This window comes from Chelonoidis abingdonii, chromosome 5 (assembly GCF_003597395.2).
Source record: "Chelonoidis abingdonii isolate Lonesome George chromosome 5, CheloAbing_2.0, whole genome shotgun sequence".
NCBI classification, from domain to species: Eukaryota; Metazoa; Chordata; order Testudines; family Testudinidae; genus Chelonoidis; species Chelonoidis abingdonii.
In genome coordinates this window covers 123,349,002-123,367,983 of record NC_133773.1, presented here as the reverse complement: position 1 = coordinate 123,367,983, position 18,982 = coordinate 123,349,002, and the positions used below count along the sequence as shown (strand labels likewise).

The following is an 18,982-nucleotide window of genomic DNA, read 5'->3' as shown; positions in this document are numbered from 1 at the left end:
TATGGTAGGAGAGGAAAGGAAGAAGACAACGCTGGAGGGTAACAGAGGGAAAGTCACACAAACAGAGAAGGGGGCTGACAAAATGAGGTGGGGCAGTCCTATACCAATGAGCACCACCTAGCCTGGAGACAACTTTGTCCCTCTTTCCCTGGGCCAGCAAATATCAGAAGCACTGCAGACAGTATTCTCAGCCATGAGGGTGATTCAGAGCCTGACTCTAGTGACTGGTTGGAGAAGCAAAATTTATAACTTTGTAGAAATGTTTTATATTAATTAGCAGCAGAAGACTGCCTCGAGGCCCTGGATGCCTAGAACACAGTACATGTACGCAGCTCACGTACTGAGAGGCTTTGATTTGGACCAGCTGGAACAACAGATTCCAAAAAGTAAGTTATTAACATTAGAGCCTTCAGCAACTGATGGTGAGTTTATATTTTTGTCTCTTCCTTAAGTAAAATAAAAGAAGAGAGAGAGAGAGAGAGTGTGCATGGCAGAAATAAGTGGAAATGGGGAGCGAGATATTGGGTATATCTACACTGCAATTAAACACCCATGGCTGGCCTGTGTCAGCTGACTTGGGCTCATGGGGCTTAAGCTGTGGGGTTATAAAATTGCAGTGTAGAAATTTGGGCTCAGACTGGAGCCCAAGCTCTGGGACCTCACAAGAGGGAAGAATCCCAGAGCCCAGGCTCCAGTCCACACTCAAATGTCTACACCACAGTTTTACTGTCCCGCAGCACAAGCCCTGTGAGCCTAAGTCAGCTGACATGGGCCAGCCACAGGTGTTTAATTGCAGTGTAGACATACCCAATATCTCACTCCCCATTTCCACTTATTTTTATTAAGTCTAACATGGAGGAAGGGGAAACCCAGAGTAAAGAGGGTACAGGATACAGAATAAATTCACTTAGCTCATTTTAGGAGAGAGGTTCTATGAAGAGCTACCAGTTTGATACCCAGCAGCAGTAAACTGGATTGTTCTCAATGGAAGCTGAACACAGTTGAAGAACTGGACACTTCATTTTGGAGTCTACATAGGAAGTGAACTCTGGAAAATCTTGTCCCAGTTGTGGGTGCTGAGAACTTTTGAAACAATGTAAATGTTACTTTTTGCACAGTCAGAAGGCCCATATCAGTATGACAGCTTTATAATAAAGACAAAAAAAAAAAGATTGTGGGGACATCACATGCTTCTAAGTTTTTACAAAGTCTGTCAAACTATGCTCAGCTCTGGACATCTGGTGGGCTGTAACAGTAAGAGCTGTACCGTAGTGTACCTTGGGAGGAGCTGACCCACTGACGTACTGAGACTTGCTGCATTTTTTTCTGAAGGCACCTTGATAATGTCCTTTTTGTCTATGTTATAACTATCCATTCATGCCAGATCATCCCTCAGACTCACCAAAATAAACTTGAGGATACATGAGCCATTATGCACATTGAATCTATTTCCCCATGTTAAGTATCCTCATACCTTCTTGTCAAACTGTCTCAAATGGGCCATCTTGATTATCACTACAAAGGTTTCTTTTCTCCTGCTGCTAATAGCTCATCTGAATTAATTAGCCTCTTAGAGTGGGCAACTCCACCTTTTCATATTCTCTGTATGTATATATCTCTCCTCACTAAATGTTCCATTCTATGCATCTTATGAAGTGGGCTCAGGGTGGCTCCAGGCACCAGCACACCAAGCACGTGCCTGGGGCGGCAAGCCATGGGGGGCGCTCTGCCGGTCACTGCGAGGGTGGCAGGCAGGCTGCCTTCGGCAGCTTGCCTGCAGGAGGTCCGCTGGTCCTGCGGCTTTGGCAGACCTCCCGCAGGCAAGCCGCCGAATCCGCGGGACCGGGGACCTCCCGCAGGCAAGCCGCCGAATCCGCGGGACCGGGGACCTCCCACAGGCAAGCCGCCGAAGGCAGCCTGCCTGCCGTGCTTGGGGCGGCTCTAGGTATTTTGCCACCCCAAGCATGGCAGGCAGGCTGCCTTCAGCAGCTTGCCTGCGGGAGGTGCCCAGTAGCCTACAAAAGCTTAAGCTCAAATACATTTGTTAATCAAAATAAGGGCATTGCACTATACCACTTTGGACAGAACTGTTTCTGGACTGTCTGAATCTGTAGTTGTCTACAAGATTTCCAAAAGTGCTCATGAGGCCAGACTCTCCAAACAGTTTAGCTCCTAATTAGACATCTAAATTAAGTGAATAGATTTTCACAAGGGTTCAGCACTCAGCCGCTGCCACTAAGAACACAAAATCCTGCCCCTCTGTTTAGATGCCTCGGTGGGAGTAATTCACTGTTAGATCTTTTTTAAAAATCTGGCTCTAAGTTTTCAGTTTTATGGGATTTAACCACATACAGGTATCATTAAAATCCTCTTTGACATCACTGGGAGTTGTGGGGTTAAATCTTATGTCACTGAAAATGTAGGTGTCATGGTTATCATCTTATTACTATCTTAGATTCTGAAGTCCATAATAACTTGTGGATTTGCTAAACTGTAGAGATGATGGTCTTGATTCTGATCTCACTAACCCTCATGCAAATCAGGAAAACTGAGCTGAAGTCAATAGTTAAACCAGTGTGGAGGCAGAGAGCCAGATTGTCCACTTGGAGTAAATGGCCATAGCCCTTTTGAAGTCAATGGAAATATACCAGTTTATACCAGCTGAGGATCTGGCCTATAAATAAGAGTGAGAGCAAGATGAGGCTCATTAGCTTTCTGGAGGTAATACATTATATTAAAATAGGCCATTTTGTGCTTAGTAGGAATTTGTGATCTTCTAATTTTTAAAAAAATTCAGGTTCAGAATTAATTTAAAGTCTAAAATTGAAGAGATTTGTGTGTTTGGCTATATTATTAAGGCTTATAGAGGACTGCAACCTAACAAATGATCACTGGAGGAAAGCGTTGCCCCTGTTGTGCTTGGATTTGCTCATGGAAAGAAATGAAAAAGAAATAAAAAGATTATGTATCCCAAGCAGCTTTTCTGATGAATTAAGATTAAGTTGCATAGCTGTGCATTGACCATAAAGTCTTGGTTAGTATAAGACTATGTCATGTTTCAGGCAACATATTATTATGATGGATGTCTAACATGCACAAATGAAAACAGCATGACAAACAGCAAATATCATAATGCCACTAAATAAATCCATGGTACCCCCACATCTTGAATACTGCGTGCGGTTCTGGTCAACCCCATCTCAAAAAAGATATACTAGAAAAGAATTAGAAAAAGTACAGAGGAGGGCAACAAAAATGATTAGGGGTATGGAACAGCATCCATATGAGGAGAGATTATAAACACTGGGTCTGTTCAGCTTGGAAAAGAGATGACTAAGGGGCAATATGATAGAAGTCTTTAAAATGATGAGTGGTATGGAGAAAGTGAATAAGGAAGTGTAATTTACTACTTCACATAACACAAGAACCAGGAGTCACCCAATGAAATAAATAGGCAGCAGGTTTAAAACAAACACAAGGAAGTATTCTACACACAACACACAGCCAACCTGTGGAACTCCTTGCCAGAGGAAGTTGGGAAGGCCAAAAGTATAAGTGGGTTCAAAAAAGAAATAGATAAGTTCATGGAGGATAGGTCCAGCAATGGCTATTAGCTGAGATGTCAGGGACACAACCCCACGTTCTGGGTGGACCTAAACCTCTGACTGCCGAAAGCTGGGATTGGAAAACAGGGGATCGATCACTCAGTAGTTTCCCTGTTCTGTTCATTCCCTCTGAAACATCTGGAACCAGCCACTGTCAAAAGACAGGAGACTGGACTATGTGAACCATTAGTCTGACCCAACATGGCCATTCTTAAGTTCTTATAACAAACACTGAAATGGGCTTCCTCAATCTTTAGCTGCGTTAACAAAGGCAGGATGGAGCTGGATTGAAGATACCTTCCAGCTGAGGACAGTTTGCTGCCTAGCTAGCTTCAGAAGGAGAGAGCTTCACTTTGCCTTTCTGCCTGATCTTCTTTCGTAAGCAATAAAAGCAATAAGAAATCATCAAAATGTCTCTTTCCCCTTAGTTGTTCAGTACCAAAACAATAAAGGATCAAATTCTAAATGTCCTTTTGGTCACTAAATAATATTTTCCCTTCTCCCCACAAGAGCTCAAAGCAAATGTTTTAAAACAGTCTCAGACTAAACAAAAACAGTCCAAAAAAAAAATAAAAGGAATGTGCCCCTAGACTTAGAGTTTGTGTTTCCAGTTGATAGCTTGCAATGGGCTGCCCTTATTAAAATATACAGTCATAGGCTGCTTGGAGGCTCTTATGACAGCAATACAAAACAAAAAAAGACTCTAGTACTTCTCTCACTTGGCCTTATTCCTCAAACATTTAAAGTAATTATATACCAAGTTGTAGCTTCAAGATTACGCACATGTGCAAACAGTTGGTAAACCTCAATGTCCCAGGCAGAGCTGTGCTGGATAGATTTGTAGTCACATCTTTTCTGATTCTCTTTTCAAGGATTTAAACATTGTAGTCAACTCAACTTTTTAGGCTCTGATCCTGCAAAGACTGAAACACATGAGTAACTTTATGCCATGTGTAGCCTTTGACTTCAGCAGGACTATTCATGGCATAAAGTCCCTCTGTGCATAAATCTTTGCAAGCTTAATGCCATAAAGCCTGATACATAGCTGACTGAAGTCAAAGGGACTCTTTCCATCAACTTCAATAGTCTTTTAATCAAGCCCCTAAAAAGCTACTTACTCCCATGAGAAACTTTTGAAATATTCTATATTATATGTGTGTGTGAATACTCAGTATACAGAGCACATACACTATTTTGAAATATAATAGATTTATTAACAGTAATTCCACTTGCATGGTGTATTAGTTATTTTCTCTGATTTTCTTACCTGGTTTTCTCTGATTTTCTCACATTGCTAAATGTGTTTATATGACAAGAAGATTTTGTTTTTCCAAGACTTCACCTGTTCCTTTCTACTGTTCCCCAGATCATAGAAATGGGGTTGTTGGGGTTGTTCATACAGAAACCAACTCTGATGTTGCAGAGAATGATGATTTCATGCAGGGAATACTGTATTAACAGCGCATGAATTCTAAGGAGCTCTCAAAAAAGTGTTGCATGCAAATGTCTTTAATAGTTAAGAAATTGGCAAGAGAAATACAAAACATATGTGATACACCTGCAAAATTTTAGCCTGATCTTTCAATTCTTTAGTCATTTGAATAGTTTGATTGACTTTATTGGGAGCATAAGTAACATTATTACAACTTAAAATGTTTACTTTAATGGAAGGTAAGGGTTTGCATCTTTGATTGCAAAGCATTTGTTTTCCAGGAGGGTTTAAGCTGCTATTAAAACAATGAGGAAAATGTTTTTGGATGGTTTGTCTTTTTACATTTGAGATAGAAAACACAATAGAACACATTCATTTAAAAACTAAGAGCTATAGCAAAATGCTTATTCGCTAAGAAAAAAAATGAATTTGCATTGTACTAAATCAGTAACAAATTACTTGTTCTATGGCCTGATCCCAAGTTCTGCGAGTAGTCCCATGGTCATTGGGGCTACTCGCCTGAGTAAGGCTGTTCATGTTTGTAGGCTCAAGCCATTACACAGTAACAATAGTGACATCATGGTCTGATGCTTATAGGTGTGTTTGTTTATACAAATGATCTATGATACTCAGTTCTTTGGATTCGGCATGCCCAGTGTAAGAGTCTGTACTGTCCTTCATGCTACTTTGTTAACAAAAGAATGTTATGAAGGAGCAGAGGTGGTCAGAAAAATGGGTGCTCTTCACCCACTCAGTCATTCTGGGCCTCTGTTTTTGACATCTAGTCTTCCTCCCTCTGTCTTCCACCAGCCCTATTTCTATCTAACCACACTTATCAGAGATATATGTCATTAGAAAGTACAGTCAGTGTTGCATCTCCCTATCTTAGCTAAATATACTGGACTACCTAACCTCACCTACATATGTCAAACTTCTGACAAGCAAAGCAGCAGAACTTCCAAGGTTATTCCTCCTTGCCATGGCATATTCTGTAAGGTATAGCCTACGCCACTTGGTAAAGCTATCATTAGTCTGGATATTATTTTATATACATCTGGTGGAGTGAAATTGGATCAACTTTATAGGTATGTCAGTGTCTTCAAATTCTGAGCAATCTGCAGCCAGATTCCCTGCACAAATAGAGAAAATGTAGAAACACGACTTTAACTTTGCCAGTTACTTTTTTACAATCTTTTATGACAGCCATAGCATGTTACTGTTTTTAAAAGAACCATAATTTATTTCTATGGCTGCCTCATCCACTGATTCTGTCTGATCTTTGGGCAAGACATTTGGTCACTTTGAGCTTCAGTCAGCACAGCAGTAGAATTAAAAAAAAAAAATCAGAACTTCACTCTAAACCAGATGTTACATTGGAGCTGATGTTTTCCCAGGTCATAAACAAATTGTCAAATTAAAGGAACACAAAAACAGTTACTTGAAAAAAATGTAACCTCTACCCCGCTGCTCCAAATTCCTGAGTCTATTACAGTGAACACAGGAGGATGCCATGAAGAAATGCCACATGCACTAAAACCAAAACATTCCTTAAGTCCTTAGATACAATATCAAATGCTAATTTTTAAGGTTAAACATTCTAAATGTTCTGAATGAATGAGTTCAAACTAAGTAATGAAAGTGTCAGAGTTAATGGTTTTATATGTGATGTCTAGATAAAAGCACTTTACAACTTTAAAATTTTAGGGAAGCAAAGTGGCTCAGTAGAAGGTACAGTGGACTGGGATTTATGACATTTGTATTTTATTCTTGGCTCTGCCACTGGCCTGCAAGATAACCTAAGACATGTCATTCCACCTCTCTGTCTCAGTTTCCCCATCTATAAAATGGGACAACAATATTTAGCTCCTTTCTCAAGCACTTTGAGAGCTACAGATGAAAAGTGCTATAAGAGTCTGTCAATAGGCAAGTCCCCTTTCCCTACCGACATCCTTTCCAATGAATTGTTTGCCCACAGTTCTAATGGTTTTTACAACCCTTGCTAATATATTTCATCTGCCATTATTGAAGCACTAATGTGTCACTTAAAATGTCAGAACACCTACCCACTGTTGTTTTGGGGGACGTTGATGGAAACAATGTGAAAATCAGCCATTAAATAATTTACTAGAAAATTTGTGAACTTTTGCAAAAATAAGTAAAATCGACACTTCCAGAAAAGTCGTTCATTTTAATACCTAAAAATCAATAATTGATCACTGAAATCTTTTGAAGTTAGTAAATCCAGTTGGACATGAGCAGGGAATAGTACAATATCCTAGGGCAGGCAAAAACCATAATACCAAATTGCATTCTAAAACATTCAAATGATTTAATGTACAAGATGAACAGACAATAGCATCCTGGTATCTTTGCCATTTCAAAATACACAAAAGCACTGTGATATGTGGGGATTACTGTATGGATGATGGACTATGGTACATTGTTACAGTAAAACAAAAAATAAGTGATATTTTAGCTTGAACCTGATAGGCTGGTTATTGTTATGTCTCTTCTTGCTCAGCTTTATACATAAGATATCACAGGTGCTTTTTTTCTTTTTTTAATAGATGTATGGCAGGTCAAAACATTTCATTGTGCAAATGTAGGCATTGTGAAATGCCCCAGACTGTTAGATTTCAGTGCCCTGATTTTGACTTGAAAGGACCATTTTTAAGGGTGAAAGGATAATGCTGACCGTGCAGTCCTGACCTTTCTGTTGCTGCTTTCTTACGGCTAATAAAATGCTATGCTCTCTCCTTTATATCGCTTTTCATCCAAAGATCTCAGTGTGCTTTACAAAGGAATGTAAGTCTTGTTATTCCATTTTAAACTGGTGTAAACGGAAGCACGGAGAGTGACTTGCCCAAAGTCGCACAGCAGATCAATATCAGAGCAGGAATAGAACACAGTACTCCTGAATCCAGGGCTCTAACCACTAGATCACAGTGCCCATTAGTGAGTCTGATTGATCTGATATGGACAAGGTCTGAACACCCCGGATCATTTCACATAGGCAACAAACAGCTTAGATCTTCTTCGGCTGCCAAACTGAGTAAGGCGTCTAACTGACAACAGCTCTGAGCCATCCAGTCCTCCAAGATCACTTGAAATTTAAATGTTTCATCAACTTGGAAACTGATGTGGGATGTGCATAACAGCTAAGGGGTTCATTTTCACCCACAAAACGCCTCCCTTCCCCCACCCATTGCATCCTGTCTCCTGGGTGGAGCACATTAAGCAGTCCCGATCACCCAAGATGGCCCTGCTGAAAGTGCAGCAGCTCAATGTTACCAGTGGTAACGATGCGTGTGACGGTGCTCTGCATGGTCTTACCCGATTCACAGGTGCCTTTCTGGATCTGGATGACAGCTGGCAACCCCTGTTGTAAAGCCTTACGGCTCACCGCCTTCAGCTGACACACATTGTCATAGGTCCTGCCATCGCTGCCGCACACCTGGTAGCTGAGCTTGCACTGGCATACGCCTTTGCCGAAGCGCTTGCCCATGGGGTGCTTGCAATCCAGGCTGTCCCCGCACGGTGGGTCTTCCTTGCGGCCACAGGAATCACCTTCTCCCGCAGCGCAGATGAGGCAGCAGTTGCAACGATCAGGGACGTAGCCGCTTGGGCAGCTGGGACTTGGGCACTTGGAGACATCACAACGAGCTGGACACTTGCCATTGGCCACAAAGGGCTCTGCAAAGGCCCGGCTAAAACTTAGCACCAGCAGGAACGAAACTTGCAACAGAAAAACTGTCATCACCTGTGACACTTTTTTAATCAGGGAGAGAAAATTTGCAAATCCAGGGGAATAACAAAGGGTGGGGGTGGGAGGTAAGAACAGGCAAAATGTGCAATTAAAATGCAATGAGGGAATAATAGAAAAGGGAAAGTCAGGCTTTTCACACACACAAGAAAAGGAAAGGGTTAATCTTCCTCAACAGCCCCCAGCCTGTGACTCGTGCACCCCTGCTAATATTATGGGGCTCTCCACAATACAGAAGGGAGCAGTAGGCAGAAAGAAAATAGAGGCTGGAAAGAGGTTAAAACATGAAGTCACTAAGTAAAGGCTGGGTCAGATTCGCGTAGAGTAAACTTGCAAAGGCTCAGCAGCTCTTCGGGACTAGCTTGCAGGGCTGGGATTCCGAAAGTTGATTTAATCCTCAGAAGTCTCCATACACAGCCTCTATCTCCCCAGGTCTGCAGTAGCTGTGAAGGAGTTATCCGGAGCGCTGCAGGAGGAAGAGTTGCAAGAGGCAGTGAAGACAGAAGCAAGTTAAGCAAGACAGTTATATGCGAGATGTGGCTGCTGCTGCAGCTGCCTCTCAGGCGTCCCAGTCAGCAGCAGCACAGGCAGGACCAGCTGCACAGACTTCAGCTTCAGCCAGCAGTCTCAGGCCCCACCTACTCAGTGGAGAACCCTCCTCCCTTCCCTTCAAAGGGCTACATCACGTCTGGGGTCAGCAAGCTGGCTGGGTTCAGTGCAAAGGGAAATGACTGCAGTTTACTTTGGGACAGAGGCTCGGTTTTTAATGTTTGCGTCACCACAGTAACTGTTGGTAAACAGAGCGAGGATGAAAAGCAGGAGCGAGCCCAGTGTTTCTGGGGCCAGTGGGCAGAAGGACAGAGCTACACTGTGTGAAAATGAGGGATTAACTCGCAAGCAGATGGTCCAAAATTAGCTGTGAACAATTCAGTCTCGCCATGCATGGAAATCGGAGAGGGAAGTGGCCTACGGCATCATCTTCCCTCATGTTCTTCCTCTTTCCCTCTCACCTTTGCCTTAATTAAATCACACTTAAATATAGCAAATTATGAGTGTTCAAACCACACTACAGACATTATTAATTGTGTTCATTGTGGTGAGGCCTTAAGACAAACCAAGATCAGACCCCATTGTCCTGTGAATTCCCACAACACTCTTATCAGGGCAGTGAGTATTATGATCCTCTTTTTACAGATGAGCAAATTGAGGCACAGAGAGATGATTTGCCGGACCCCCCAGAAAGGCTCAGTGGCACAGCTAGATTACAGCTCAGGACTTCCTGACTCCCAGCTCTGGGTGAGATTCCCAACTGATGTAAATCTTCATAGTTCCCTGAAATCATCATGCCTATATACACCAGCTGAGGATCTGGCCCTTTGCCTGCAAATTACCACTAGCTGAAAACTACTTTAATTCTTACTTTTTACATTCTCATTCTTATAAAATACTTCAGTAGGAGGTAGTACTAGGGTGACCAGATGTCCCGATTTTATATGGACAGTCCCAATTTTGGGGTCTTTTTCTTATATAGGCTCCTATTACCCCTCACCCCCATTCCAATTTTTCACATTTGCTGTCTGGTCATGCTAGGTAATACTTACATAGTACTTTGCACATATTAATTATTCCTCATAGTGCTTAGTGGTAGGGATGTAATATTATATTCCCATTTTACAGAGAGGGCAATTACAGCATGGACTGAGGTCCAGATTGCAACCATTGACTTTAGGTGATGAATGATTTGACCAAGGCCATGAGAGGACACTGTCACAGCCAACATTAGTACTCAGGAATTTCTAGCTTCCAGTCATCTGTTCAGACTGTACCTTTTCTTCTGTGGGTAAGTCTACACTGCATAAACAATCCTGCGGCTGCGATTCTCAGACAGAGACTGGAACAATTTGTATAGTGAGGGTGCTGAGAGCCATTGAACCAAACTGTAAACCCTGTATGTAATGGAAACCAATTCAAGCCAAGGGGTGTGGCAGCACCTATGGTCTCAGAGCCCGTCAACTGATCGGCATGTGGGGCTTGTGCTATGGAGCTATGGAGCTATGGAGCTAAAAATAGCAGTGTAGAGGTTACTGCTTGCCTGAAACCTGGGCTCCAAAACCAGGTGAGGAGGGAGGGTATCAGAGCCCAGGCTCCAGCATGAGCAGGAATGTCTACATGGCTCACGAGATGGAGTGAGATGACTTAGGCTCTGAGACTCTGCCACAGATAGTTGGGTTTTTTTTGACATGTAGACGTATCCTGTGTCACTTCTATAGTCTTTGATCTTTGTTAACTTTATTTCTTTCCTTTATTTTCCCTCCTTGTTAACTCTTTCATGAAGGCAAGTTGAAATCTCACGCAAGCTCTGTGCAGGAGAAAGTCCTTTTCGTATGTGGATATCAGAGTTCAATGTCCAGATTCCGTAACTAGAGCATGGCCTCGGTATCAAGGGAGGCTAGGCATTGTAAAGTGCCCTCCAGATGTCGAGCTGGGCACTCTTCCACCACGTGAGCTATTGTCTGCCCTGTCCTACAGTCACAATATGGAGAAGAAATCAAAGCCAATGCAGCACGTAGCTGAGGCAACTCTGGACAAGCCAGAGAGTAGCCTGTTACGCCTGGTCCAGTGGACAAGGAGGCAGATGCAGTGATGGACTCCTGGATTTTCTTAGGGTACATCTACACTACCTGCCAGATCGGCAGGTAGCGATCAATCTATCGGGGATCAATTTATCATGTGTAGTGTAGACGTAATAAATCTATCCCCAATCGGTCTTCCGTCGACTGCTGTAGTCCAGCAGTGCGAGAGGCAGAAGCAAAGTTGACGGGGGAACAGTGGCCATCGAGCCCGTGCCGCAAGAATGAGAAGTAAGTGATTCTAAGTCAATCTAAGAAACGTCAGCTTCAGCTACGCTATTCTCATAGCTGAAGTTGCGTATCTTAGATCGATCCCCGCCTAGCGTAGACCAGGCCTTAGTGTGTTAGACTTTCCCACCAATGCTTCTGCTCTATAAGAATGTTGTTTTTAGCTCTCCGGCAGCGCTGACCATCTGTGCATGGTAAAGGGCAGTAGCGCTCTTGTCCAGGAGTGCATGAGCTGCTGTAGCAGAGGGAAGTCAAGCGATCAGCCATGGTGTCACACCCACTAAAATCCTTTGGTGGGCTGGATTGTGTGATGTGGGCGGGGGGGGGGAGGAAATCACATCCTGTCCCTGGGGGGATGGAAGAACCTGAGGGGGGGTCTGAAAGCAAGCATACCCCTCCCATCCACTCCTCAGTGGCAATTCCTATCCCATGGGGCTGGGCCCAGCCGCCTCCCTAGCCCATTGACTCTCACCACAGTGTCACATGACACAGGCATGCGAGGCCTTGCCCCTACCATGGCCCACTACCCCGTTCCTGGCCATGGCACTGCTGGATCGTTTGCATCAAGCTGGGCAGGGGCACACCAAATAAAATGATCTGGCAGGTCAGATACAGTCACTAGGGTACCAGTTGCCCATCATTATTTTAGGCCCTTATCCTGCTGGATCATGCACACGTCAACCCAGAGCCTCAAAGATATTTAGGCACACATCTCTCACTGATCTCTGTGGGAGTTGAGCACATAAATACTTGTGAGGATCTGGGCCATCCAACTTTACATTCTGTGAATAGTCCTATTAGTTGAAGGTAAGTATATGAGTAAGTCTTTGCAGGATTGATTGTTACTGTAAATCAAAATATTCATTTTCTTGTAACTTTATAGAAAATATTTTTAATAGTGTTTGATACAGAAAAACTAAACAAGCTTTGACTGAGAAAGTTCTGTGTAGCCCAACTTAAAATTCAAATACTTCGAAATGTTCTGTTGTCATACTCCTTTTGGATTTTGCTGAACTAGCCCAGTTTCATGGGAAAAAAGCCTAGATATTTTCAAAAACTGAAATGATCTGACAAAGATTTTTTTAATTGAAAGAAAATGTTGAAAACATCTGTCATTTCATGCAAAGCCATTATTTTGGGGTTGAGGGGGAAGAGAAATCACAAAAGAGAAAAGTGTTGGGATTTAAACACCTGAAAGAATCTCTCTCTCTCTCTCTCTCTGTGTATGTGAAAAATTTCATGGCAGTATTTTCGTTCTTTTGGCACAACTTTAGCTGCAAGTGAGAGGTCAAGAAAAAGATTGCTAGTTGTAAATAAATGGGCTGTGGGTGACTGGGTAGACCATGGTATTGCTGATGGGTGACAGAACCTTTCACAACATCATCATTATTATTGTTATTAATTATTTCTATTGTTGTCATAAGTAGATAGGTAAGGTAAGGGTTAATTTTCTTTTGCCTGTAAAGGGTGAACAAAGGGAACCAAACACCTGACCAGAGGACCAATCAGAGAACTGGATTGCTTAAAAGTCAGGGGCGGGAATTTGTATACTGAGGGTCTTTGTTGTTTCCTCGGCTGTGGGTAAACAAGCTTTTCTTCTAACTCCATCTTATTTCAAAGTTTCTCCTAAACATCTGTGAGTACAAAAGGAAACAAAGTAAATAGGCTGTTATATGCTTTGTGTTGTATTTACATGTATGTTGATTTGCTGGACTGGTTTAAACGGGCTATCTTTTAAATCAGACTGTTTATTCATATTTTCTTATAAGCAAGAGCCTGTATTGAGTTTCTTAATGCAAGATTATTGTTCTGTATTTTCTTTCTTTTTATATAAAGTTTTTTTTTTAAAACTTGTGGAAGTTTCTTTCCTAGTGAGGAAAAGAGGAAAGGAATTTTTGTGCCCAAGAGCTCTGTTACATCTGTGACAGGCAAAAGGGGAGGGGGAGGGAAAAGCCCAGGCTGTGGGTTATTTTCCTATTGTTCCCAGGGCAGAAACAGGCTCCGGGGAAAGAGAGAAAGAATCAACTCTGTTCTCTTGTGTTGGAGGTTTTTCTCTAGCTACGGCTACGAGACCAGGGAGGGGTGAATCTCCTGGTGTGTTAGCTGTGATTAGCTTTGATTGCCTAGCCTCGAGGGAGGTAAATAGCTCTCTTGGTTTCGCATTCAAGGAGTGAAATCTAGTCTCGCACCGGCTAACCCAGGGAAGGGGGGGAAGCTGGGAGAGGAGAGAGGGAGACCCAGGGTTCTGGGTCTTGGGGGTCCCCCAGGGAAAGGTTGGGGTGACTCGGGAGTAACTAGGAACCCCAATAGTCCTAGTTGGTGGCAGCGAGATAGATCCAAGCTGGGTATAAGCTTGGGGAAGGTTCACAGTAAACGCCCAGATTTTGTACGCTAAACTCCAGATCTGGGACAGACGTTTACCACAATTGTAGTCGCACATAGAAGTCCCAATTAGGCTAAATCTCCATTCTACTAGGGGCCTACAAATATATAGGATGACTTAGGTCTGTCCGTGGGGAACTTGAAATCTAGCAAGTGTGTGGAGTTTTACACAGCCCTTCACATCTAGGTTAATGGCTTGCATGTTGTTAATTCAGGTTGGGAGGGTCTGAAAGGTATTTTTATCTGATGGCTGTTTAGTGGCCAACGTAAGATGAATTAGTTTTACAAATTCTTTTGGACAGGTGTACACATAACAAAAATATTGGCCCCATTAGGACTCAGTCTTGATTGTTTCCTGAGTGGTAATGAGTGCTCTCAGCTCCCAGTAGGAATTCATCACCATGCAGGATCAATCTCTTATTATCCTTCCTTAGCAGTCTCACCAGAGAGACCAAAGTCTAAGGCTATATCTACACTGCCACTTCTGCTGGTATAACTTATGTCACTCAGGGGTGTGAAAAAAGCAGTTACATTAACAAAAGCGCCAGTGTGAACTGCACGATGTCAGCAGCGGGAACAACGCAGCATTGGTAGAGCTGCGCCACTCTAAGTTCTCTAGTGTAAACATAGCCTAAGTGGTTAGAGATACTGAGCTACCCTCTCACTCCCATAGGTTCTCTCTCCAAAACAAGGTTGACACACATGGTGGGGTGAAAAGAAACAGAACTGACACAGTGCATGCTGTACTTCATTTGTGAATAAATAAAGAACTTCACTGTCCAGTGCCATCAATCCAATACCTTTCCCTAGCCCTTAAATTCACTTCAAATACAAATATTGAATATAAGAAAGACAGGAGGGGTGAGGCAAAATCTTTTATTGGACTAACTTCTGTTGGGTGAGAGAGACAAGCTTTCGAGCCACACAAAGCTCTTCTCTGGGTCTGGGAAAGGTACTCCTGGTATCAAGGCACAATGCAATTTGCAACAGATTGTTTAGCGTAAGTCAGTGGTCCCCAACACAGTGCCCACAGGCACCATGTCACCCCCCGGGACATATATGTGCACCTGTCTAGTGACACAGTGTGAAAAGTAGTGCCCAGCAGGGCAGAGAAGCCGCGGCCCAGCACATGCCAGGGACAGAGCACTCCGGGGCTGCAGGTTGTGGGCACTGGTATTCTCTATCCCCAGCAGGCACAGGGCCATGGCTGCTCTCTGCACTGCCAGAACTGCCAAAAAAAAAAAAATAAAACCACCAAAAACTCTGGGGCTGCAGGTGTCGGTGTTCTCTGTACCTGGCAGGCGCGGGGCCGCGGCTTCTCTCTGTGCTGCCCAGAACTGCCAAAAAAAAAACAAAAAAACCACAGCTCAGACTGCCACCGCCCAAACTGCCACAGCGCAAAAAACAAACAAACAAACAAAAAAACCTGCTCGGATTGTGCTGCCTCAAGAATGGATGGAATGCCATCCCTTAGCATTTGCTGCCCCAGGCACGTGCTTGCTCCACTGGTGCCGGCCCTGTAAGTGAGTAATCTTCCACTGCACTGATACTGCTGTTTTCTCGTGCTTTGCAATTTATTATTTTTTTAACATTTTGCCCCAAAATGAGTGGTTCAAATAAAAGACAAGTACATATTATTTCAATGCAGAGTGGCAAGAATCCTATTGTTTTATTGAAAATAAAGGGAAATATGTTTGCTTATTTTGCAGTGGTATTGTTACAGTGCCGAAAAAACATAATATTGAACGCCATTTCCAAACTAATCACACTTCCTTTGACATTAGCCATCCACTTAAATCTGAGTTGAGAAAGAAGAAAATCAATCAATTCAAATCAAACCTATTTGCCCAGCAATCTGTTTTCACTAGACAAGTGGTAAAGTCTAAAAGTGCTACTATTCCTTCCTTTAAAATTGCTCATCTGCTCGCAAAGAAGAAAAACCTCTTTCAAGATGGTGAATTGTTGAGGGAAGCATTTTTGACTGGTGCTGATTGTCTGCTTCAAGGATTTCCTAACAAGCATGAGATTTTGTCGGCAATACAACACAGTTACAAGGAGGATACAATTTCAAGCGACATGCAAACTCATCTAGAGGATAACTTGGAAATATGTGACTGGTTTTCACTGCAGTTTGATGAGTTGACAGATATATTGGATACAGCGCAGTTGGCAGTTACGGTGAGGATGGTATTTAGTGACTTCACTGTAAAAGAAGAGTTACTAAAAGTATTGCCTATGGAAGGGCAAACAAAGGGTGAGGACATCTATAATTTATTCAAATCATACGCAACATCAATTAGTATGCCACTACACAAGCTGTCTGCGATCCCCATTGATGGGGCACCAGCAATGATGGGCAGTGCCAGTGGATTCACTGCACTCTGCAAGAAGAATGAATCCTTTCCGAACTTTATGTCTTATCATTGCATTATCTACCAAGAAGCTTTGTGCGTCAAAGTTCTTTCTTTTCAACACGTCATGAATGTCGTTATTAAAATAATTAACTCTGTTCGAGTGAAACCTTTGCAACACCAACTTTTTAAGGCCCTGTTGGAAGATGTTGATGATAAACAATTTGAAGTATGATAGCTGACCAAAGGTAAAGTTCTTGCATGTTTTTTAAGCCTAATTGAAGAGATCAAAGAATTTCTGAAGTCCACAAATCAGAACTTCGAGCAACTAGAAGACTTCAGCTGGTTAATGGACTTGGCTTTTCTTGTCGACATCACTGACAAATTGAACCATTTTAAATCTTGAGCTCCAGAGAAAAGACAAACATTCAAAGCAAAACTGATCTTGTGAATGTCACATATGAAGACGAAGTCTCTCGAACATTTCCCAAATATGAAGAAAATGGTATGTGACAGTGATTTTAACCCATCACCATTTGTTATCCACATTCAAACACTTCTGGAACAATTTGAAAAGAGATTTCAACGGTTCACCATCATTGAGCCTGTAGTTGCCTTTCTTGTGAATCCTTTTACTTGCCAAATAGAGGTAACAGAAATGGCTACATCAATTGTGAGTATCGTTCAAGTAAAACGGAAGATGTGGAACTGGAGATTTTGGACCTTCACAATGATATTGTTCTAAAATCCTGCACAACAGATGAAAACTTTTGGAATCTGGTTGACCGAAAAAAGTTTCCTGCCTTAAAAAACGTAGCATACAAAATAGAATCTTATTTTGGTTCCACTTATCTATGCAAATTTCTGTTTTCAACAATGAACATCATAATACAGATCTTGGCGTACAGATGCCCATCTTGACGATTGCTCACAAACAGAAATATCATCCTACTCTCCCACTATGAAAAATTGGCTGAAGAAATGCAGTGCCAAAAATCACACTGACTTTAATTCACATGGCTTTTCTAATAATTATACCTATTTTCTATTAAGTGCTGATGAGCCCATATGATTAACTTGTGTTTAACTTTTTTTCATATTTGTTTGTTTATTGAAATCCAGATACAAGTAACAATACAAAGAATATTTTTAATTAACCATAACTGGATATCTATGTTAAAGCAAGAATAATAAATATATTTGGACCAGCAGTTCAACAATGTTCTACTTTTTTAAAATAAATAAGATGAAAACAGTTTATGATATTTTGTAAAAACTCCTTAATTTTTTCTTACAGGTAGATAAAAAAGAGCAAATTCACATGGTAAGGTGAAAGATTAATTGCTGAATAATTTAATAAATGCCTTTTACACGTAAAATTACCTTTTTATCTAATGGGTTCATATATTATGTAATATTAAATATGATGCTTTTTGTATTATTTAATGTACAAATGCAAAATAAGCCTTGAAAAATTATTGGCGTCCGCTCTTCTGAAAACATGACTGTGCTATTGGCCACAAAAGGATTGGGAACCACTGGCATAGTAGTTAGCATATATAGTAAGGGACCGTTCAAGGTAGAGTGGCCAGAGCTGAGGAAGAGGTCTATGTGGCTTGAAAGCTTGTCTCTCTCACCAACAGAAGTTGGCCCAATAAAAGACATTACCTCATCCACCTTGTCACTCTAATATCCTGGGACCTACATGGCTACAATTACACTACATACAAATACTGACTATATGCAGCTAAAATTCCTTCAGATGATGAATCATTGTTCGGTGAAAAGAATTCTGCATAATGGGAAAAACAATTACATGGATTCTGAATCACTCAGCAAGAGTCATGCTGGGTCAGTAGTTGAATGGAAGGCTTCTCAAGGCAAAACCAGAGCAGTACAGGAAAGAGTGCAGATGATTCAGTGGGTGGCTGTCTTCTCTCCTGAGGGGTAGATGGCAGCTTTTCTGCAAGCTCTGAGAATGGAGTAGTCTGTAGTGGCCCTGCCCTAGGACCACACCTGGAGCCAGATTGTAACTCACAGAATCACACTCTGGTCATGATTCTGTTCTTGGTCCAGAGGGGAAGGAATCCAGGGAGGCCCTATATCTGGCATAGATTAATTACCCTGCTGTGTGTGCTCATCCCCCTGTGAGTCAAGGCTCCACCCTATCCCTATCCCTGCCAGGCCATTCCTTGCCCAGCTGCACAAATGTTAATGCAGGATCCAATTAATGCTGTTTTCCATTCTGTGCTGCTACCAGCAGTCCAGGTAGCCACTAAAGACTAGTAAGGGGGCACCTTATTTAAATGGGTCACAAACTGGCCCTGAGTTAATAAGGAACTGATGCTGCATCTTGGTGCTAATCTAGGAAAATCTGTGCTGCTAGAGAGGTGTCATTTGGATTAAATGTCAAACCAGACTCTTGACCCCTGTGATAATTAAAAATATCTTTACAAATCGTTTCAAGGTAAGGATATAACCCCACTGTCCTGTCCAAACTGGGTAACTAAACCCCACTGTCCTTTCCAAATTCCAGCTTGGGTAATTACTTATCACCCTACTGAAATAATTCTGTCTCCATTTAAGTTAGA

The 18,982-nt window shown here is 42.2% G+C and overlaps 1 protein-coding gene across 1 annotated transcript in view; it reads right to left on the bottom strand.

Moving 5' to 3' along the window:
- HTRA3 (HtrA serine peptidase 3) overlaps nucleotides 1-9,406 on the bottom strand; it is a 47,087-nt gene extending 37,681 nt beyond the window's left edge. Inside the window, exon 1 of the mRNA XM_032767243.2 lies at nucleotides 8,371-9,406. Within this exon, the coding sequence (XP_032623134.1) occupies nucleotides 8,371-8,794 (424 nt within the window). The 5' untranslated portion in view covers nucleotides 8,795-9,406. The remainder of the gene's footprint in view (nucleotides 1-8,370) is intronic.
- Between the last annotated feature and the right edge of the window lie 9,576 nt (nucleotides 9,407-18,982).